The 22,435-nt window shown below is 47.6% G+C and overlaps 3 protein-coding genes across 6 annotated transcripts in view; 2 read left to right on the forward strand and 1 right to left on the reverse strand.

Annotated features, from left to right (window-relative positions):
- REM1 (RRAD and GEM like GTPase 1) overlaps window positions 1–22,435 on the reverse strand; it is a 753,594-nt gene that overhangs the window by 458,713 nt on the left and 272,446 nt on the right. Inside the window, exon 1 of one of the 4 annotated variants that reach the window (XM_050807222.1) lies at window positions 15,194–15,199. The exons of the other annotated variants lie outside the window; for them this stretch is intronic. The gene's annotated coding sequence lies outside the window, so the exon portion shown is untranslated. Of the gene's footprint in view, window positions 1–15,193; window positions 15,200–22,435 lie in introns of those variants that run through there. 4 annotated transcript variants of the gene reach the window in all.
- The window catches only part of NRSN2 (neurensin 2), a 79,262-nt gene that overhangs the window by 1,134 nt on the left and 55,693 nt on the right, over window positions 1–22,435 (forward strand). The gene's annotated exons all lie outside the window — the stretch shown is intronic.
- ZCCHC3 (zinc finger CCHC-type containing 3) lies at window positions 10,746–14,090 on the forward strand. Its single transcript, XM_050807171.1, has one exon. The coding sequence runs from the start codon at window positions 11,375–11,377 to the stop codon at window positions 12,581–12,583; it is 1,209 nt and encodes a 402-aa protein (XP_050663128.1). The 5' UTR covers window positions 10,746–11,374; the 3' UTR covers window positions 12,584–14,090.

Consider the following 22,435-nt stretch of genomic DNA (forward strand, 5'->3'; position numbering starts at 1 on the left):
GGCCTGTCTGCAGCATTTGACACAACAGATCACTCCCTCCCCTGAAACACTTTCTTAGTATCCAGGAAACCACTCTTCAGTTGCTTCCTGCCTCCTTTTCAGTCTCCTTTGCTGATTCCTCCTCTTCTCCCTTTATTATTATAGTATCCCAGGACTCAGTCCCAGGCCTCTCTCTTCCAGTCTCATGGTTTTGAATACTATCTGTACCCAGATGCCTCTCAGACTCGTCTCCAGCCTCCCCCTGAATTCCAGTCATATAATAATGTGCAGTATTTTTCCAGAAACATTTTTCCCAAACTCAAAATAGGGCAACTCTCTTCTTGGAATCATCCTTAACTCATCTCTCATCCCACATCCATCAGCAGATCCTGTTGCAATAACTTCAACATATATCTGGAATAGGACCACACACACACACATACACACACACACACACACACTCCTCTTTCCTTTTGTACCCCAACTAAAGTACTAGCTGCCACTCTTGCCCTACACACCAGATTTGCTAGATAGAGCAGGGATTTAAAAGTGAATTCCAGTTTAAAAGATAATTGGGAGGGAGCAATAATTTTAAATCACTTAAACTTCAATAGGGGAACATTACTATAGAATACCATGTCAGAGCTCCCAACCTTTTCTGCCTCTTAAAAATCACAGGAGAATGTGTTTAAGTGCACTGTGGTAAATAGAAGCAGCTTCTAGGATAAAAAGCAATTAACCCGGGTACTCTGGCTATTCAGGCCCCTCCTGGCTGACCCTGGAGCTGAGGGAATCACTATATTGGGTACCCTCATTTGCAGAGCACACCATATGACAGCATTCTTGCTGGGAAACTCTGTACCAGGAAACCATTAAAAAGTAAAAGATAAAGGCTGGGCGCGGTGGCTCACACCCGTAATCCCAGCACTTTGGGAGGCCGAGACGGATGGATCACCTGAGGTCAGAAGTTCGAGACCAGCCTGGCCAACATGATGAAACCCCATCTCTACTAAAAATACAAAATAGGATTAGCCAGGAGTGGTGGCAGGCGCCTATAATCCCAGCTACTTGGGAGGCTGAGGCAGGAGAATCACTTGAAGCAGGGAGGCTGATGTTGCAGTGAGCCAAGATCGTGCCACGGCACTCCAGCCTGGGCAACAATAACGAAACTCCATCTCAAAAAAAAAAAAAAAAAAAAAGTAAAAGATAGGAATACATGACAGATCCAGGTAGTGACTTACTCAACAGCCATTCCTCCCTGTCATCACAGCTATTGGATCCTGATCTTGTCCATGTATGCACTTGCCTTAAGGGAGGCAGGCACCAGGCCCAACCCTAGTCCTAGTCCCAGCTTCCATAGTCATGACTGTTGAGGCTGGGCTTGGTGGACCAATTTCCCTTTCCAGTTAGAGACCGAGTCATAGACACATGATGAAAGTCTGGCCAAGGAGACAGAATGAGAAATCTACTCAGAGGCTTTTGGGAAAGGTTTTCATCACACTTTTAAAAAAAGGCATTGCAGAAAAACATTCCTTCGTCTGCTGGTAGACATTGTCATATCTGTGTGGGATTCCTGGAATTGTGGAACTGTGAGGGGACTTGGCCAAAGAGGATACACTGTGAATGGTAGAGAGGAAAATGTAAAAACCTTCTGCCTTGATAGCACTGTCGAGCCATTAAATTAACCAACCCTAGCTTGGCACAATAGTATCTGCCTATAATCCCAGCTACTTGGGAAGCTGAAGCAGGAGGATCGCTTGAGGCCAGGCGTTTGAGATCAGTCTGGACAACATAATGAGACCACATCTCAGAAAAAAAAAAAAAAAAAAAATTTTTTTTGTTTTAATTAGCCAGATGTGATGATGTGCACCTGTAGTCTCAGCTACTTGGGAGGCTGTGGTGGGAGGATTGCTTGAGCCCATGAATTTGAGACTGCAGTGACCCATGATTGTGCCACTGCATGCCAGTCTGGGCAACAGAGTAAGATTCTGTCTCTATAAAAAATTAATTAATTAAATTAACCTGTCACCTATCTAGAAATTACTTGAGATTAAATAAGAAATCACATTACTGGGTGAGCAAATTTGAGTTGAGTTTTCTGGTACTTGCAGACCAAAAGCATTTTACTGAAATCTGCATCTAGAGGAACAACAAGATAGAAGGAACCTGGGTCCCTGACAACCTTGCAGGAGACAGTCACCTACCTGTCCTTACTGCCTGCCAAATTCCGAGCTGCTTCATCAAAGAGAAATAAACCTCCACCTTGTCTGAGACCCTGTATTTGAGAGTCCCTTTGTCACAGTATCTTAACCTGTACCTTGATTAATACAAATAAGAGCTTGTCCACTGTCACACAGCCTTCCTCATCAGACGTGCTGACCCCAGCATGGACACCCACTGAGAGCTGCCTTTGCCCCACATCTCAGGTGCTTAACCAGTAATATTACTGCCTCCCACTTCAATTTTTTTTTTTCTTTTTTTGAGACAGAGTTTTGCTCTTGTTGCCCAGACTGGAGTGCAATGGCGTGATCTTGGCTCATCACAACCTCTGCCTCCCAGGCTCAAGCAATTCTCCTGCCTCAGACTCCCAAGTAGCTGGGACTACAGGCATGCGCCACCACGCCTGGCTAATTTTGTATTTTTAGTTGAGACGGGGTTTCTCTATGTTGGTCAGGCTGGTCTCGAACTCCCGACTTCAGGTGACCCGCCTGCCTCGGCCTCCCAAAGTGCTAGGATTACAGGCGTGAGCCACCGCGCCTGGCCCCACTTCAAATTTTAAAATAAATACTCAAAGACATTTGCAAAAATGCTGCCACTTTAATCAAAGCCAAAACACACTTGAGGGGCCACCGACAATCACTTGTAACAAAACTGTTGGAACTGGGACTGAATAAGATGGGGTCCATTTGCACTTACACCTGTTCAGGTGGCATTTCTGTGTTCATGAACACCTGATGGAACTTCCTGCCCTCAGGATAGGTGGGCAAGACAAACCGGCCTTTCCTTCCTGCACGTGTGAGGTGATAAATGTGATAGAGGGCCTCTCAGGCCTGCTTGGCTCCAGGCTCAGCAACAGCAACCTGGGCTCTCATTCCATCAGCATCTTGCTGAGAGGTGGACTGGGCTGAGCAGGCAATCTCAGGTTTCCATCCATGTCATTCGATGTGCTGACTTTGTGGCAAATGTGCACACCATCCTAAACCCACAATCCCTACTGTCGTCACTGGGTAAGATGTCATGGTTCTTGTGGAGACACCTGCTACACTCGACATAACAAGATCCTAGACATTCCTTCTTACCATCTGCGCAGCACTCCAGAGCTGCCTGCTCTTCCATCCTAAGACCCCCCCAACTGAATTCACTGCTAGGCCCCAGCACACTGTTGTCTTCCCGCTGTGCATGGATGCTGCTCTTCAGTTGTCCTTGTGCCCTCTTGCAATCCTATTCAGTCCTGATTGTGAGCACAATTTCATCCCGTAACTTGGAGGTGGCCAGGCCAACCTTGACTTTGCTGTTAAACATGGCTTCGTGGGGGCTGTGGCAGATAACCTTGTGGTAAGTCGAGTTTTTCATCATCTGAATGAACTACAGATCCTGAAGCCAATGATGTGTGTCATTGGTCTGTATCCAGGTAGTCAGCATGTAGTGTGTGTACTGGGTTGAACAGTATTTCCAAAAAATGCATGCCATTCCCAGAACCTTATTTGGAAATAGGTTGTTGTTGCAGATGTAATTAGTTAAAATGAGGTCGTACTGGAGTGGGCCCTTAAAAGACTGGTGCCATTATGAGAAGAAGAGAAGACACACAGAGGCAGACACAGTGAGAATGCCTTGTGACGACACGGGCAGAGATTAGAGTGATGCATCTATAAGTCAAAGAATGCTGGCAACACCAGAAGCTAAGGGAAAGGCATGGAACAGATTTTCCCCTAGGGCCTTCAGAGAGAACATGGCCCTGCTGACACCTAGATTTCAGACTTTCAGCCTCTAGAACTGTGAGATAATAAATTCCTGTTGCTTTAAACCACTCAGTTTATAGCAGGGGTCCCCAACCTTTTTGGCACCAGGGACTGGTTTCACAGAAGATGATTTTTCCACAGACGGGGCTCGGGGGTGGTTTCGGGATGAAACTGTTCCACCTCAGATCATCAAGTATTAAATTCTCATTAGGAGCATGCAACCTAGATCCCTCGCACGTGCAGTTCACAATGGGGCTTCCACTCCTATGAGAACCTAATGCCACTGCTGATCTGACAGGAGGAAGAGCTCAGGTGGTAATGCTCGCTTGCCTGCCACTCACCTGCTGTGTGGCCTGGTTCCTAATGGGTAGACCCAGGGGTTGGGGACCCCTGGCTTATAGTTTGTTGTTATAGCAGCCCTAGGAAACTAATACAGTCTGCATGATTCCATTGACTCCCACCACAGAGCTCTGTCCGTGTTCATGAACCATCTTCAGCTGAGTTAGCTCCCCGACAATCTGGATGAAGAAATACCCTCAACGGTGTCTGCAAGACACTGGGGGCCCTGAACAGTGAAGATGTCCTACAGGATGTCCTCCTGGAGGCACCTAGAGGTCAGAGGATATAAGACAAACTTGGTCGGCCAGGCATGGTGGTTCACGCCTGTAATCCCAGCACTTTGGGATGCCGAGGTGGGTGGATCACGAGGTCAGGAGATCGAGACCATCCTGGCTAACATGGTGAAAACCCGTCTCTACTAAAATTACAAAAAATTAGCCGGGCGTGGTGGTGGGCACCTATAGTCCCAGCGACTCAGGAGGCTGAGGCAGGAGAATGGCGTGAACCCAGAAGGTGGAGCTTGCAGTGAGCCGAGATCACGCCACTGAACTCCAGCCTGGGCGACAGAGCTAGACTCCGTCTCAAAAAAAAAAAAAAAAAAAAAAAAGATAAACTTGGTCAAGTGGTCCTGAAGAGCCAGAATAAATGTGCACAGCCTGGCAGGATTTGCTTGCATGCTGATGAACTAGACTTGGTATCTGCTGCTGAGCACCTTGGAAACCAATCAGCTTGGACATCAAGCCACAGTTAACAAGGTGTTCCTTTGCTGGCAGAGTCTGCAGAGTCAGGTAGAAGCCGCTACTATCACAGGAGATGTCCTTGCAACTGTGCTCCAGCTCCTTCCCCATGCACATGCACCTGCCGTGTCCAGTGCAAAGAAGGGTCTCAGAAAAAATGTCAAGGAGTTTATCCACATGGATGTAATACTGGACTTATGATGATATCTCCTTCATGGACTCCACCAGCTTCTCATTCCCAGGGGTTTGGGATGATGTTGATCCAGGCCAGACACTGACAGTCAAGTGCCTCTTTCTTCCCTTGGCCTCAGCCTCCTTCTGTCTCCGGGGTCAGCTGGCTTTACTTCCCTTTGGTGAAGAGATTGCAGTTTGTGGACTTGCTTTCTAACAGCTACTGCAAGTAGCCAAGAAGCAACACACACATGTGGCCCCACTGCATCCTGGCCTTGGAAAGGCCAGTATCTCCTCCCTCTGACATGATCACAATGCCAGACAGTAGGCGTCCAGAGGCAGATTCCAGTCCAGGGAGTGGAGACACTTGCTAATGGCATACTACTGAGTGAGAAGGAAATCAATGAGAAGCAGCAACACTCACAAAAGACAATTCCAATGAAAAGGAATAGAATACTGTGGGTCAAACATGAGTCAAGATTCTAATCTTAGCTTACCCTTAAATTGCTCCACCTCTCCGAACCTCAATTTACTCATCAGTAAAATAGGAACAATAATGCTTACTTTACTGGTTTGTTTTAAAGATTAACTAGGCCGGGTATGGTGGCTCATACCTGTAATCTGAGAACTTTGGGAGGCCAAGGCAGGAGGATTTGCTTGAGGCCAGGAGTTTAAGACCAGCCTGGGCAACATAAAAAGACCCTTTCTCTATAAAAAATTTAAAAATGAGCTGGCCATTGTGGCACAAGCCTATAGTCCAAGCTACTCAGGAGGCTGAGGCAGGAGGATCACTTGAGCCCAGGAGGTTGAGGCTTCAGTGAGCCATGATCACACCACTGCACTCCAGCCTGGGTGACAGAGTGAGACCCTGAAATAAATAAATAAATAAATAAATAAATAAATAAATAAATAAATCTTAACTAACACTATCGTAGCAGAGATTGCTAATACCCTCCCACATCCACTCTGCACTTCTGTAGTATTAGAATTTTTATTGGGCACATGGGCTGCCCATCTAAAGACCTCATTTCTTGGTCAGGCACGGTGGTTCATGCCTGTAATCCCAGCACTTTGGGAGGTCGAGGCAGGCAGATCACCTGAGGTCAGGAGTTCGAGACCAGCCTGGCCAACATGACAAAAGCCCGTCTCTACTAAAAACACAAACATTAGCCGGGGGCAGTGGGCATCTGTAATCCCAGCTACTCGGGAGACTAAGGTAGGAGAATCACTTGAACTCGGGAGGTGGAGGTTGCAGTGAGCCGAGATCATGCCACTGCATTCCAACCTGGGTGATAGAGAGAGACTCCTTCTCAAAAAATAAAATAAGATAAAATAAAATAAAATAAAAACCTAATTTTCCGGCCTCCCTTGCAACTAAGGTGGCTGCATGATTAGGTTTTAGCAAATGTGATGTGAGTAGAAGCGTGTGCAAGTTCTTGGTCATGCCCTTAAAAGCAAAGGAGCCTAGCTTCTGTGCTAATACAACTACAAATGCAAGTTATCAATAAATAGTAACCTTAATGTAGGCATTATCTCCATTTTATAGACACAAGGCAGAACTGTGTAAGTGGCTAAGCATATAAGCCTTGGAATCCTCTTGACGTGGTTCACTAAGCCACTACTAGCTTTGTGACATTGTGACATTGGGCAACTCACTCTACCTCTCTCAGCCTAGTTCCGTCATTTGTGAATAGAAGCAATAATTCTAACCTCATAGGTTTGTTTCTGTATTGCTTTCCAAAACCTACTTCTTCTTTCAAGGTCCATCTCAAACCATGCCTCCATCTCCTGACTCTCTAAAGGTCACTTCAAAAATAATGCAAATCCAAAAATTCATCATTAAGAACTTGGACTGAGATGCAGATAGGCTTGATCAAGTTCTAGTCAATGGAATATAGGCAGAAGTGCAACATCCGCAAATGGCCTTATACAGGAAGTGGAGGAGACATGCCATTCTCTTCCACTTGTTCCTTTCTGCTGCTGGAATGGAACCTCATAGTTGGAACTCAGCAGCCATTTGGGCCATTAAATATTGTCAGAAATGTAGGTCATATATGGCAGAACATAAAGACAGAAGGAGCCTGGATCCCTGACACTATGCAGCCACGATACCAGCTCTGAGCTGCCTACCTCCAGACTTATTCTATGAGAGAAAAAATAAACTTCATTTGCATATGTTACCATTATTCTAGAATTTTCTGTTATTTAGCTATTCCCAACTAGCATTAGCGAGTTTCTTTTCATTTTTAAGACAGAGTTTCTCTCAATCTGTTGCCCAGGGTAGCATGGAGTGATCACAGTTCACTGCACTCACTGCAGCCTCAACCTCCTGGGCTCAAGCAATCCTCCCACCTCAGCCTCCCTAGTAGTTGGGACTAGAGGTGGTGCCCCATCACAGCTGGCTAATGTTTTTCATTATTTTTGGTACAGATGGGGTTTCGCCATGTTGCCCAGGCTGGTCTACAAACTCCTGGACTCAACTGATCTGCCCGCCTCAGCCTCCCAAAATGCTAAAATAATGGGTGTGAGCCACCATGCTGAGCCCAGTTGCTTAACAATTCAAAAATCAAAAATCAGCTGCCATTTACTAAGTGCTTACAGAGCACTGGGCAATTGTGTTGTCTTTTCTTTTTTCTTTTTTTTTTTTTTTTTTTTTACAGGGTCCACTTTGTTACCCACAGCTCACTGCAGCCTCAACCTCCTAGGCTTAAGTGATCCTCCCATCTCAGCCTCCAGAGTAGCAGGGACTATAGGTGCATGCCACCATACCTGGCTAATTTTAAAAATTTTTTGTAGAGATGAGGTCTATGTTGCCCAGGGTGGTCGAGAACTCCTGGGTTTAAGCAATCCTCCAGTCTTGGCATCCCAAAGTGCTGGGCTTACAGGCATGAGCCACCTCACCAGGTCAGTTGTGTTGTCTTCACAGCAATTGTCTGTGAAGACAGACAGCAAGACATGCCCCAGTTATCAAAGACCTCACAGATGCTCCTAAGACAAATCCCTTCACCTCTCTGAGCCTCAGTTACCTCCTTTGTAAAGTGAGGATAATTGTGCTTAAGCCAAAGATGGTAAACTAGTTGGTCAGGTCTATTCTGAACACATTTGTCTGTCATGTTATTTTTTTAACTAGAATGATTGAGTCAGGCATATTCTAAGCAGTTTACATGATAGTGACTTGGAGAACAGGTGAGAGTGGTCAGATTGGGGATATATTTTGGAAGAATTGCCATCAGGATTTGCCAAAAGAATGGATGTCAGGTTTGAGGGAAGAAAAGGAGATAGAAATACTAAAAAGGAACACAGGTGGAAGCCAGCGCACTAAAGACGTAAGAACATAAAGAGGCCTCACAAGACAGACTCTAGACCCTCACGTGTTTAAGCTGCTGAGCTCAGGCCTTGTTCCAGGCAGCCAAACACTGGATTTCCGATCTCTCTTAGAAAAGCAGACATCTGGCAACACTGGGCCTATGTCCCTCTGTGACAATAATCTGCCAGAAATGAATAAAGGCTGCTCTCTTCATATGGCCTCAGTGCCCATCTGGACTGCTTTCCTTGCAGGGTACCTGCCTGGCCCCTGTAGCTCCTGATTTAATAATCTCTGCAAAATTTGACCTGGAAAAAATGAAACTGACCAAAAGGATGGCCCTACACATACCAATGAAATCTTACAATAGAAGAAGATATGGTTAGTAAAATTGGACATGGAGCCAGAACATAATCCACAAGTCAAATATTTTCAAAATACAAACAGATGCCTTTAAAGTCTGATACAAAACAAAAATGCTCAAAATACATTGATTATATGAAAGTTCCTGACTAGTGCAGCAAGACAAGAAAAAGTGTAAGATCGGAAAAAAGAGACAAAACCTTCATTATTCACAGACAATATGATTGGCAGTACACAAAAGTAAAGAGATTCCAAAAACCACTGGAATTTTTTAAGGTTTCAACTTTGGTGCCAAATATGGGGTCAGTACACAAAATTCAATCGTGTTCCCTCTAAAGGACACCAAGAAACAATATATAACTTCTGATTTACAATAATTTCATTTACAATAGCAGTCAAACCATGTGGTACCTTGGAATAAATCCCCCAAAGTATGTAAGACCTTTATGAAGAAAACTATATTTTATTTAAATGCATAAAATAAGACGTAAATAAGTGAGAAATCAAGTGGGGGCATTCACGGAAAGATTCAGTGTTATGAAGTGACAATTCTGTACAAACGCAATGCAGCTCCAATTAAGATCTCATAGTTTTCTGGAACTTAGTAGGCAGGTTGTAAAATTTATATGGAGGTTCCAAATATAGCTGAGACCATCTTTTTTTTTTTTTTTTTTTTTTTTTTGAGACGGAGTCTCGCTCTGTTACCCAGGCTGGACTGCAGTGGCCGGATCTCAGCTCACTGCAAGCTCCGCCTCCCGGGTTTACACCATTCTCTTGCCTCAGCCTCCCGAGTAGCTGGGACTACAGGCACTCGCCACCTCGCCCGGCTAGATTTTTGTATTTTTTAGTAGAGACGGGGTTTCACCGTGTTAGCCAGGATGGTCTCGATCTCCTGACCTCGTGATCCGCCCGTCTCGGCCTCCCAAAGTGCTGGGATTACAGGCTTGAGCCACCGCGCCCGGCCAGCTGAGACCATCTTAAAGAAGACAAGAGAGAAGAATGTTTCCCATAAAAGAACAAACTGGAGTTCAGATTTCTCTTTGGAAACTGAAAGATCTGCCCACAGTGGACCCTCACTTCTGGAGAGGAATAATCAGCTAGAGTTGACCAGCAGTTGCCCCTTCAGATAGAATCTTCGATCTCCAGTTCACCCAGTATATCTTCTACTTAAGGTACCTGCCTGACCCTTGCAGATATTTGATTATGTGATGGTTACCTGGAATGAGGGCTTAAGGTAAGAGGAATGGAAGAGATTGTTTAAAATACATATATTGTTTGGTTGTGTAAGTATTCTCCTCATGGTGAAACTTGACCAGGCAAATTGAAAGAGTAACAGAGAAATATGTGAATCTCTAAGACTTGGATGTTTCTGGTAATAGTGAAGTTCCGAGTATGATCATGGGAATGCGTAGCTGAGAAGGGATGAAGGAAAGGGTGTCTGAGGATATAAAGTGAAAGGACAGGAAAGTGCAAACAGCACAAGAGTCAGGGATGGTGGCTCCCCTGAGACCAATACCAGGAGTTGGGGTGAAGGGAATCTGCCTGTTGACAAGGTTTCCTAGAGTCTGATGCACAGTCCTTGATCCACAGCGTCAGAAATAGTGGTTAAAGAAATATAAGCTACCTATACGTGGGGCTGCCTATTAACTCCGCCAAGTGACTTAATTCCTGCCTCCTTATCTGTAAAATGGGCATAATTACGGCATCGTTTTTGGAAGATTCCATGTAATAAAGTCTGAAGTGTGCTTAACACAGTACCGGGAACGTAAGAAGCACTCATACTTCATCCTAAGTACGACGGAGGTCTTTTCAAAAAAATAAAAATAATGCATTATGACTTATTTGGAAATGTATCAAAAAATAAAGACCGATGAATGGATCGAGGTGTAGTGTGATAAAACAGAGTAAAATTTTAATGATAAAAAGTTAATGGTAAAATGTTCACTGTAAAACTTTCAACTTTTCTGCTTGAAAATGTGCATAATCCGACGTGGGAAAAAAATAATGCATTGCAGTTAGTTCTGGGGAAAAGGAAAGCTAAGTTTTAATTTTGCTATTGTTTTTGCTTTTTTAACAGAAAAAGTACAAAGAAAACAACAAAATGGGGGAGATGTTTCTGAATTCGTCCCGCCTGTGGGCTGTGGGCCGTTAGCAAAGCTGCTTGCATGAAATCATCGAGCACCGCTTGCGAAATGCCAAATCCTCGAGAGCGAGGCCGGAGGCTGCCAAACCCGCGCTGGGGAAAGGGACGCCTCCGGGCGCCCCATCCCTCTGCGGACGGAGGTGAGGTTGGAGCGAGCGCTGGCGGAAGAGAGGCTCAGCAGTTACCAGCGGGTGCAGAACCGACGCTGGCCAATATGCGCCGCATGTGAATACCTTTGAGGGAGCGGCGGGGGAGGGTAGCGTCAAATTTCAAAAAAAAAAAAAAAAAACCCAAACCCCCACAGCCCCGGCGGGCGGGCGCGCGCGATGGGCGCCCTTTGGCTGCGGGAGCGAGTGGAGGATGCTGGGAAGGAGGTAAAATGGCCACCGGCGGCGGCGCGGAGGAAGAGAGGAAACGGGGGCGGCCGCAGCTTCTGCCCCCCGCGCGGCCCGCGGCCCGGGGCGAGGAGGCCGACGGCGGCCGCGAGAAGATGGGCTGGGCCCAGGTGGTAAAGAATCTAGCCGAGAAGAAGGGCGAATTCCGCGAGCCGCGGCTACCGCGGCGGGAGGAGGAAAGCGGCGGCGGTGGCGGGAGCGCCGGGGTCGGCGGCCCCGCGGGCCTAGCGGCGCCAGACCTCGGCGACTTCCCACCTGCTGGCCGCGGGGACCCGAAGGGCCGCCGGAGAGATCCTGCCGGCGAGGCGGCGGACCCCCGCAAGAAGAAGGGCGCTGCCGAGGCGGGCAGGAGAAAGAAGGCCGAGGTGGCAGCGGCAGCCATGGCGACCCCGGCCAGGCCCGGCGAGGCCGAGGACGCGGCCGAAAGGCCCCTCCAGGACGAGCCGGCGGGGGCGGGCCCGGGCAAGGGTCGCTTCCTTGTCCGCATCTGTTTCCAGGGAGACGAGGGCTCCTGCCCGACCCGGGACTTCGTGGTAGGAGCGCTTATCCTGCGCTCCATCGGCATGGACCCGAGCGACATCTACGCGGTCATCCAGATCCCCGGCAGCCGCGAATTCGACGTGAGCTTCCGCTCGGCGGAGAAGCTGGCCCTGTTCCTGCGCGTCTACGAGGAGAAGCGGGAGCAGGAGGACTGCTGGGAGAACTTTGTGGTGCTGGGGCGGAGCAAGTCCAGCTTGAAGACGCTCTTCATCCTCTTCCGGAATGAGACGGTGGACGTGGAGGACATTGTGACCTGGCTCAAGCGCCACTGCGACGTGCTGGCCGTGCCGGTGAAAGTGACCGACAGGTTTGGGATCTGGACCGGGGAGTACAAGTGCGAGATCGAGCTGCGTCAGGGGGAGGGCGGGGTCAGGCACTTGCCAGGGGCCTTCTTCCTGGGGGCCGAGAGGGGCTACAGCTGGTACAAGGGGCAGCCCAAGACATGCTTTAAATGTGGTTCCCGGACCCACATGAGCGGCAGCTGCACGCAGGACAGGTGCTTCAGGTGCGGGGAGGAGGGGCACCTGAGCCCTTACTGCCGGAAGGGCATCGTGTGCAACCTCTGTGGCAAGCGAGGACACGCCTTTGCCCAGTGTCCCAAAGCAGTTCACAATTCCGTGGCAGCTCAGCTAACCGGCGTGGCCGGGCACTAAACACCCGCCTGCCTGCCAGGGTGAACACACAGCCAGCTTACCCCTCTTAAGTGCCAAAACTTTTTTTTAAACCATTTTTTATCGTTTTTGAAGGAGATCTTTTTAAAACCTACAAGAGACATCTCTCTATGCCTTCTTAAACCGAGTTTACTCCATTTCAGCCTGTTCTGAGTTGGTGACTTTGTCACCAATAACGACTGCGGAGAACTGTAGCGTGCAGATGTGTTGCCCCTCCCTTTTTTAAATTTTATTTTCGTTTTTCTATTGGGTTTTTGTTTTGTTTCTTGTACTTTTTCTCTCTCTCCCTGCCCTCCCCGCCCCATACCTTGTCTTCCCCTGGATTTTCACCCTTTGGGCTGCCTTGCTCATCTTTATGCCCCAGCACTAGGTACGGGGCCCAACACGTGGTAGGCACTCCATCAGTGTTTGCTTAATTGAAAACATTGTTGACTGTGGCTTCTATCAGAGTGTCTACCTTTTGCAGCTCTTCCCCTCCCTCATTTAATTTGCTGCTTTTAATCTACGTGGTCAGAATTTGTGAAACCAGTGTTGTTAGAAGTGTATATAATCTGAATCAATAAGCTCTGAATGGTGGCCAAGGGCCTCTCTTTATGGCACAAAAATGCATGGACTTCATGACAGCTCTTTTGGTGGCTCAGAAGCCATTTTTCATAGAATCATGGAATCTAGAATATTCCTGCTGGAAAGAACCTGAGAGTTGGTTTAGACCAATTCCCTGGTTTTCCAGCAGATGAAACAGGCCCAAAGAGGTTAAATGACTGGGTGAAAATCACATAGCTGTCTGGTGCCAGAGCCAGCCTATAGTAGAGTCCCCTGACCCCAAGCCCGGTGCTCATTCCACTACCTCTCACACTTCACAACAATTTCCTCAACACTTGAGGGCCCAGAAAGTCTGATCTCTCCAGAATGTTGAGCCCAGAGGAATGCTGAGAAATCATCTGGAGGAGGGAGCAGAAAGAGAAGGTTTTAAGGAGGGGTTTTCTGAATACTTGGGAGATACGGAAAGGACCAAGGAACACACTCCAGGGTGCATGCGTTGCTCCCTGGGGCACCACTTCTAGATTAAAGTGTGCCAGGTCCTTTGGAGGCCCTACCCCTTCCCCATTCATTGTCACCAGTGAGAAATGGGGGTGACCCTGTGTAAAGAAACCTACCAAAGGTTTACATTTGCACCTTAGCCTCAATAACTAGGAACCCTAGAGAAGCAGCTAGCTGGAGCTCATCTGCAACTCCTGACTCAGGAGAAAGATGGATTTTAACCCAAAATTATGAGTGAGCTGTTAACTCTAAAATGTACTTGGGAGATAGGCCAAGCGAGAGGTCATGGGCCAACTAAGTGTTATCAAGTAGAAAAGACAGTACACTGCTTTTCTTTTAGTGTTTGCTTTTCCTTTGCTATATGTTTTGCTATTTCCTTGTGGCTTAGAATGTAAAATTGATTGTTAAAAATTTGTTCTGAATAAATATTTATCTTTTGTATTGCTAACACTGGTGCACTATTTCCTTTCCAAGTGTTAGATGCACAGTTACCCAGATCCAGACCATATTTCAATCCCAGTTCCCCTACACTCCATTTGTTTACCCTGCTAAATTCATTTCCCACCCCTGGAGGCAACACTTAGCACCTACTACGTTGTGCCGGTCCCTTTGCATCACAATCAGTTAGCACACTGTTAAAACAGGTTTTAAGTCCTAACACAGCTCCAAGAAATCAGAATCACTGTTAGAGGAAGTGAAACATTTTAGTTAATCATCAAGCAATTCTGATGGGCAGCCAGGTTTGAGACCAGAGTGTAAGATATGTGAGCTGAACCCGCCCTCAGGGAGATTACAGACCTGTGGGAAAGAGGGAAGTGGTTTGCCAGCTTCCTGGTCTTTCTGTTATTGTAAGCGTCGTGGATGGGATGCAAAATATTCTTGGGTTCTGGGAAAATGCCATTTCTTCCAGCTGTTGAAAAAGAGAAAGGGGGGGTCCAGGGAGCTGACTTATCCAAGTTAGCCCCCCCGGAGACTGGGTCTGCAGGCAGAATAGGGTCAAGCTCTCTGGACTTTGGGTCCAGTACCCTGCAGACCCCAGGTACAATCCTCTGACGGATTTTCTGGCTGGTGATGATAGGATGATCTGATCCTAAGAGTTAAACATTCCCAGTATATTGACTCTCAGACTCAGTGATTTGAGGATATTTCCAGAGCTGATCTGGAGTTGGGACCTGGTAGGCTCTTGGGAATCCTGTCTTTCAGAGCCAGTTCAGCCCCTCTCCTTGTCTCCCAAAGCAAGCAGACTCTCCTCTTTCCCTCCCTTCCATCCCTCTTTCCCGTCTTTGCCAGCAGTTTCCCTCCGTCTCACAGAGCTGGAGGCCAGGGGCCAGGAGAAAGCCTGCATTCACCATGCTCTCCACCCCGTTCCTCAAAGCAGGCACTGTGCCAGGGAGCCTCCTAGAAGGAACCTTCCCTCTCCTGGTCCCATCCCCCCACTCTCCAGGAGGGAGCAGAGGAAGAAACTGTTTCCCTGCCCATCCCCCACAGGATCTGCTTCAAGGCCTCCTGCCTGGTGGCCCAGGGACAGCCAGGGACTGGAGCTGAACAAACTTCCCCCAGCTTCCTTTCCTGATCAAGCAGCCCTCAAATTACAATTCTTCACTGTGTTTGGGCTTCTGGAAGGTGGGCAGAGATGCCCGGACTGAGGCTGATTGAGTAGAGGACACTGAATCATTCAACTTCAACAAATACTGAGGGCATTAGAGCTGGGCCCCATGCAAGGCCCTCTCCATAGGCTGCCTTGAGCAAGACAGTGCACTTGCAATGGAAGGTACAGATAAGTAACAGCAGGCAATGTTTACAATCATATATTTAACAATTTTTTTTTTTTTTTTTTTGAGACAGAGTCTCACTCTGTTGCCCAGGCTGGAATGCAGTGGCATGATCTTGGCTCACTGCAATCTCTACCTCCCGGATTCAAGCGATTCTTGTGACTCAGCCTCCCAAGTAGCTGGGATTACAGGCACGTGCCACCACGCCTGGCTAAGCTTTGTATTTTTAGTAGAGATGGGGTTTCAGCATGTTAGCCAGGCTGGTCTCAAACTCCTGATCTCAGGTGATCCACCTGCCTCAGCCTCTGAAAGTGCTGGGATTACAGGCGTGAGCCACCGCGCCCGGCCAACATTTGTCCTGTATAGAATTGTCTGAAGTAAAAGTTTCCCTAGAAGAGAAAACATCTTGCTGAAACCTGCAAGATGAGTAAGAACAGGCTAAGAACGAAGAGACACCCAAGCAGCAGAAATAGTAGATGTAGAGACCTGGAGGCCAGAGAGCACACAGTGCATTTGGACTGGCTGAGAGGCAGGGGAAGATGTGGTTGGGAGAAAATGCCGAGAAGAGGTGTCACAGGGCTTACCAGCCATATTTAAAAACGTGGATTTTGTCCTCAGAGCCTCCATTCTGGCCTCCTCCCTTCCATTCATTCTTTCAACACATGCCTGTTGAGCACCAACTCTATAGGGGCCTTTTCTAAGCAATGGAACACAGCATTGAGCAGGATAATCAAGTCCCTGGGGCTCAGATTCTAGAGTCACACAAATACATAATTATAGATGATGATGATGCACTAAAAGAAACATAAAGGGTGAGATCCCTGTTTAACAAGGAAAGCTGATCCAGTCTTAATGGTCAGGGATAACTTCCCAGAGAAAATGTTTGAACTGAGATGGAAAGGACATATAAGGAGTTAATTGAGAGATGGGGCTGAGGGTTAAGGGATAGCAAGGGTATTAACCTAGGCCAAAAGGATAGCAAGTAAAACAACCCTATAGTGGGAGGAGGCATGACCAGTTCTAGAGACTAAATGAATCAGTCTGAATTTGGAAACAGAAACCACTCTAGCTGTTGAAGAAAATGCTGGTCCCTAGGCTGGGTATTAGGAATGACTCCTAGAACACCATAGAACTGACCTGCCAAGGCAGTTACTACCTCTCGCAGTCAGAAAGACAGAAGCCAGGAGGCCACCACTGGAAAGGCTGAGCATGAGGACACAGTGGTGAAGCTGCTACCCAAAGACAGGATCCTGGGATCAGAAAGTCACTGCCAATGCCACTGGCAGGACAATGAAATGCCAAGTCCTTTCCCTGCCTCTACAAAGCCATGGACTGTGCACTACTGTCTCCACAACCATGTTTACAAGTAAAAACAGCCCAAACCATCTGGCTTACTTCTGCCTCCCTTCCATCTTTTATGCAAATACATCTAAGTGCTAGAGCCCGAGCTGCAAGGGAGTTGGGAGATGTTTTAGCTTTCCAGCATCTGTAGCATAGGAAGGCATATAGAATGGGGATGGGTGCTGTCTGTCAAAAGACAATATCCAGCACAACAAATGTGACTGCAATGCAGAGAAGGAGAGGAGATTGTGGGGGCATCCGGTAGGCCATGTTAAGATTGTGGGTCTAAGAACAATGCACCACTGAAGGACTTGTAAGCAAGACAGTAACATGATTAGATTGGTTATGTTTTACAAGTATCATTCAGGGTGGTTGGTGGAGACTGGGTCAGAGAAGAGCCCAAGTGGAAATACAGTATAGTTATCCCAGGTGAGAGATGAGGACATCTTAGGTATGGAAGGTGGAGATGGACGGAGAGAAACCGCAGGGTAAAGAGATCTTTCCGAGTTTAAGTCAATAAGATTTGGAGCTATATTTGACATGGGCTGGGAGAAAGTTAAGTACCAAGGATGATGCCCAGATTTCTAACTTCTGCAGTTGGATGGACGGTGGGGCTTTTCCCTGAGATGCGAAACAGAGGAGAAAATCCAAGTTTAGGGTGAAGGGCTTGAATTTGATTTTGGATATATTGGGTTTAATGTCTCCATAGAGGGTATCTAAGAGGAGATGTGGAGTAGGCGGTTGGACACACACAGATCTTACATTCCTAGGAGAATTCTGGCCCTGAGAAATAAACAGAGGAGTTGTACAGCCATGGCTTTCAAACTGTTTCACCACATCCCACAGTAAGATACTATTTTACATTGCAGCCATCATACATATGCATGTGTGTATTTATATCTAAATCTGAAATAAGCTTCCTCAAACAATATTTACCCTGTGCACGATGCACTTTGACACTTTCTATTCTGTTGCTTCATCATTTTGTCAATGCTTATATGACGCGTTAAACTGATTTCACACTCTCCTAATGGGTCAAGAGAGAAAGCAGAAGGAAGGATTATACCAACTAAGATTGTGCCTCGAGCAACTCTGACACACAGTTTTCCCTGATGGAAATGGAGATGGTGAAAAACTAGTAAGGGACAGCCAGAAAGGGAGAAGGAAAACAAGAACGTGCAGAGACACATAAACCAAGGGAGGACATTTCAGGTGGGAGGGGTTAACAACTGTGTCGAGGGCTGCAAGAGATCAAGTAAAATCGGCTCGAAGAAATGTCAACTGAGGCTGAGCGCAGTGGCTCATGCTTGTAATCCCAGCACTTTGGGAGGCCGAGGCGGGTGGATCACGAGGTCAGGAGTTCGAGACCATCCTGGCTAACACGGTGAAACCCCGTCTCTACAAAAAATACAAAAAATTAGCTGGGCGTGGTGGCGGGCGCCTATAGTCCCAGCTACTCGGGAGGCTGAGGCAGGAGAATGGTGTGAACCCAGGAGGCGGAGCTTGCAGTGAGCCAAGATTGAGCCACTGCACTCCAGCCTGGGCGACAGAGTGAAGTCCATCTCAAAAAAAAAAAAAAAAAAAAAATGTCAGTTGAGATCAGAACTGAAGAGTGCCCTAGGATTGAGTAGTGTGGAGGTTATCAACAAGGGCCTTTTAGAAGAAAGTGATGGGGGCAGATTAAGGAGCAAATGATCTTTCTAAGATGTCAGTCTAGCACGCTGACCATTTTATTCCCATGTCACATCCTCTGGGAATCCCTCGTGCCCTTGGAACTCAGCCTGGCCCGATCCCTTTCCAACCTTACTCTCAGCCAGATTGCCCATTACATCCCTTTATGGCAACTCCAGTTACGGCTGACAAACAGCAACCAGAAAGAATTTTGGAGTATAGAGTGCTACAAGACCAAGCTAAGGGGCCGGTGCAATGGTTTACACCTATAATCCTAGCACTTTGGGAGGCTGAGGCGAGTGGATTGCTTGAGGTCAGGAGTTCAAGACCAACCTGGCCAACATAGTGAAATCCTGTCTCTACTAAAAATACAAAAAAAATTAGCCAGGTGTGGTGGCATGCACCTGTAGTACCAGCTACTCAGGAGACTGAGGCAGGAGAACTGCTTGAACCTGGTAATACAGGAAGGGAAGTGCTGGGAAGGGAAGGGCACAGTCCCTTTAAATGACATGGAAGGGAGAAAGAGCGTGGTCCCTGGCTAGGGCTCCATCCCAGCCTGTGCCCATGGACCTAGGTGAGGACAGGCATTTTTGTTTTCCTGCCCAAATGTTGCATTTCCCAAGACCACCCTGGCCTGCCACATCCCCATCCCGTGCCTATAAAAATCCTAGCAGGCAGACACACAGGGAGCTGGACAGCTAGAGGAGCACATCAGTAGAGGAACACACAAGCAGCTGGACGTCAGAGGAATGCACCAACAGGCAGCGGCACACCAGCACGCCACAGGCCACCGACCAGCAGAACGATGCGGAGTTTGGCTGGAGCAGTCGGAGGGGAGTCTGGGCCAACTCCAGGGGAAAACCTTCTCACTCCATCCCCTTCTGGCTTCCCCCACCTGCTGAGAAATACCTCCACTCAATAAAACCTTGCACTCGTTCTCCAAGCCCAGGTATGATCCAATTCTTCTGGTATACCAAGGCAAGAACCCGGGATACAGAAAGCCCTCTGTCCTTGCAACAAGGTAGAGGGTCTAATTGAGCTGGTTAACCCAAGCCACCTATAGACAGCAAAACTAAGAGCATACAGTAGCACAAGCCCAGTGGGGCTTCAGGAGCTGTAAACATCCACCACTAGACACTCATGGGGTCGGAGCCCCACAACCTGCCCGTCTGTATGCTCCCCTAAAGGCTTGAACAGCGGGACACTGAAGAAGCAAGCCACTCCCCTGTCATACGCCCTGGGACGGGGACAAGGGAACTTTTCCCGTTTCAGTGGGAGGCAGAGGTTGCAGTGAGCCCAAGATTGTGCCACACTGCACTCTAGCCTGGGCAACAGAGCAAGACTCCATCTCTAAATAAATAAATAAATAAATAAATAAATAAATAAATAAATGGACCAAGCTAAGGGTGAGGAGGGGTCAGATCATGCTGAGTTGAGGGTGGGGGCTCCACAGGAGTGAACCAAACGAGTGTACAAAGGCACTGATACATACAGCCCCATTTGCTGGCTTGTCAGTGTGACTAAGATTTGGGGTAAGACATAGTACAAGAAAATGTTTGTTTGTTTGTTTTGAGACGGAGTCTCACTCTGTCGCCCAGGCTGAAGTGCAGTGGTGAGATCTTGGCTCACTGCAAGCTCCACCTCCGATGCTCACACCATTCTCCTGCCTCAGCCACCGGGGTAGCTGGGACTACAGGCACCCACCACCACGCCCGGCTAATTTTTTGTATTTTTTTAGTAGAGACGAGGTTTCACTGTGTTAGCCAGGATGCTCTCAATCTCCTGACCTCGTGACCCACCCACCTCGGCCTCCCAAAGTGCTGGGATTACAGGCGTGAGCCCCCGAACCCAGCCAATAAACACAGATATATTATGGAACAGAATGTAAACTTTGAAGTTTTATTTTATTTTATTTTATTTTTTTTTTTGAGACAGAGTCTTGCTCTGTCGCCCAGGCTGGGGTGCAGTGGCCGGATCTCAGCTCACTGCAAGCTCCGCCTCCCGGGTTTAGACCATTCTCCTGCTTCAGCCTCCCGAGTAGCTGGGACTACAGGCGCCCGCCACCTCGCCCGGCTAGTTTTTTATATTTTTTTAGTAGAGACGGGGTTTCACTGTGTTAGCCAGGATGGTCTCGATCTCCTGACCTCGTGATCCACCCGTCTCGGCCTCCCAAAGTGCTGGGATTACAGGCTTGAGCCACCGCGCCCGGCCGAAGTTTTATTTTTATTTATTTATTTTTTTGAGACGGATCCTCACTCTGTCGCCCAGGCTGGAGTGCAGTGGCGCGATCTCGGCTCACTGTAAGCTCCACCTCCCAGGTTCAAGCCATTCTCCTGCCTCAGCCTCCCGAGTAGCTGGGACTGCAGGCGCCGGCCACCACACCCGGCTAATTTTTTGTATTTTTAGCAGAGCAGGATTTCAGTGTGTTATCCTGGATGGTCTTGATCTCCTGACCTCGTGATCCACCCGCCTCGGCCTCCCAAAGTGCTGGGATTACAGGCGTGAGCCACCTCACCCTCCTGCAGAATTTTAAATAAAATATGACTTTTTTTTTTTTTTGAGGCAAGGTCTCACTTTGTTAACCAGGCTGGAGTGCAATGGCTCACTGCGTGCCTCACTACAGCCTCCAACTCCTGGACTCAAGTCTGCCCCAGCCTCCTTCATAACTGAGACTACAGGCACGCACCACCACACTCAGCTAATTTTTTCTCTTTTGTCTTTGTTTTTTGTTTTTTTGTTTTTTTGAGACGGAGTCTCACTCTGTTGCTGTGGTGCAGTCTCGGTTCACTGTGACCTCTGCCTCTCGGGTTCACTGTGGATATATCCCCTACCAGGATATATCCATCACTGTGCCTGGCACAGCCTCAGCCTCCCGAGTAGCTGGGACTACAGGCACCCGCCACCAGGCCCAGCTAATTTTTTGTATTTTTAGTAGAGACAGAGTTTCACCGCGTTGCCAGGACGGTCTCGACCTCCTGACCTCGTGATCCGCCCGCCTCGGCCTCCCAAAGTGCTGGGATTATAGGCGTGAGTCACCACTCCTGGCTCACACCTATAATCTCTCTTTCTCTCTTTCTTCCTTTCTTCCTTCCTTTCTTTCTTTTTCTTTGTTTCTTTCTTTCTTCCTCTTCTTCCTTCTTTCCTTCCTTTCCTTCCCTTTCTTTCTCTCTCTCCTTGTTGTTTCCTTCCTTCCTTCCTTTGTTCCTTCCTTCCTTCATCTTTCTTTCTTTTTTTCTTTCTCTTTCTTTTCTTTCTTCAGGTTCTCAATATGTTGCCCAGGCTGGTCTTGAACTCCTGGCCTCAAGTGATCCTCCCACCTTGGCTTCTCAGAGTGCTAGGATTACAGGTGTAAGCCACTGCACCCAGCCCAAGAACTATTTTATTTTATTTTTTCATACGGACAGGGTCTTGCTACGTTGCCCAGGCTGGACTCAAACTCCTGGACACAGCAATCTTCCTGCCTCAGCCTCCCTAGTAGCTGGGACTATGGGTGTGCACAGAACAATTTATATGTATTAATATGAAACAATCTCTAAGATACATTATAAAATTTAAAAAGCAAGATATGGCATCCTACAGTTTACATTTTTTAATGTTGGAATAAATACATACATACATTCAGCACCATAGGAAAGATTTTTTAAAAGAAAAAATATAGGCCGGGCGCGGTGGCTCAAGCCTGTAATCCCAGCACTTTGGGAGGCCGAGACCATCCTGGCTAATACGGTGAAACCCCGTCTCTACTAAAAAAATACAAACTAGCCGGGCGAGGTGGTGGGCGCCTGTAGTCCCAGCTACTCGGGAGGCTGAGGCAGGAGAATGGCGTGAACCCGGGAGGCGGAGCTTGCAGTGAGCTGAGATCCGGCCACTGCACTCCAGCCTGGGCGACAGAGCGAGACTCCGTCTCAAAAAAAAAAATATATATATATATACTTATGCTTATTTATGTACAAAATAACACTGGAAGGATATTAATGAAATTCATAATTTGTAACTTTGGAGAACTGGA

This window comes from Macaca thibetana, chromosome 10 (genome assembly GCF_024542745.1).
Source record: "Macaca thibetana thibetana isolate TM-01 chromosome 10, ASM2454274v1, whole genome shotgun sequence".
NCBI classification, from domain to species: Eukaryota; Metazoa; Chordata; class Mammalia; order Primates; family Cercopithecidae; genus Macaca; species Macaca thibetana.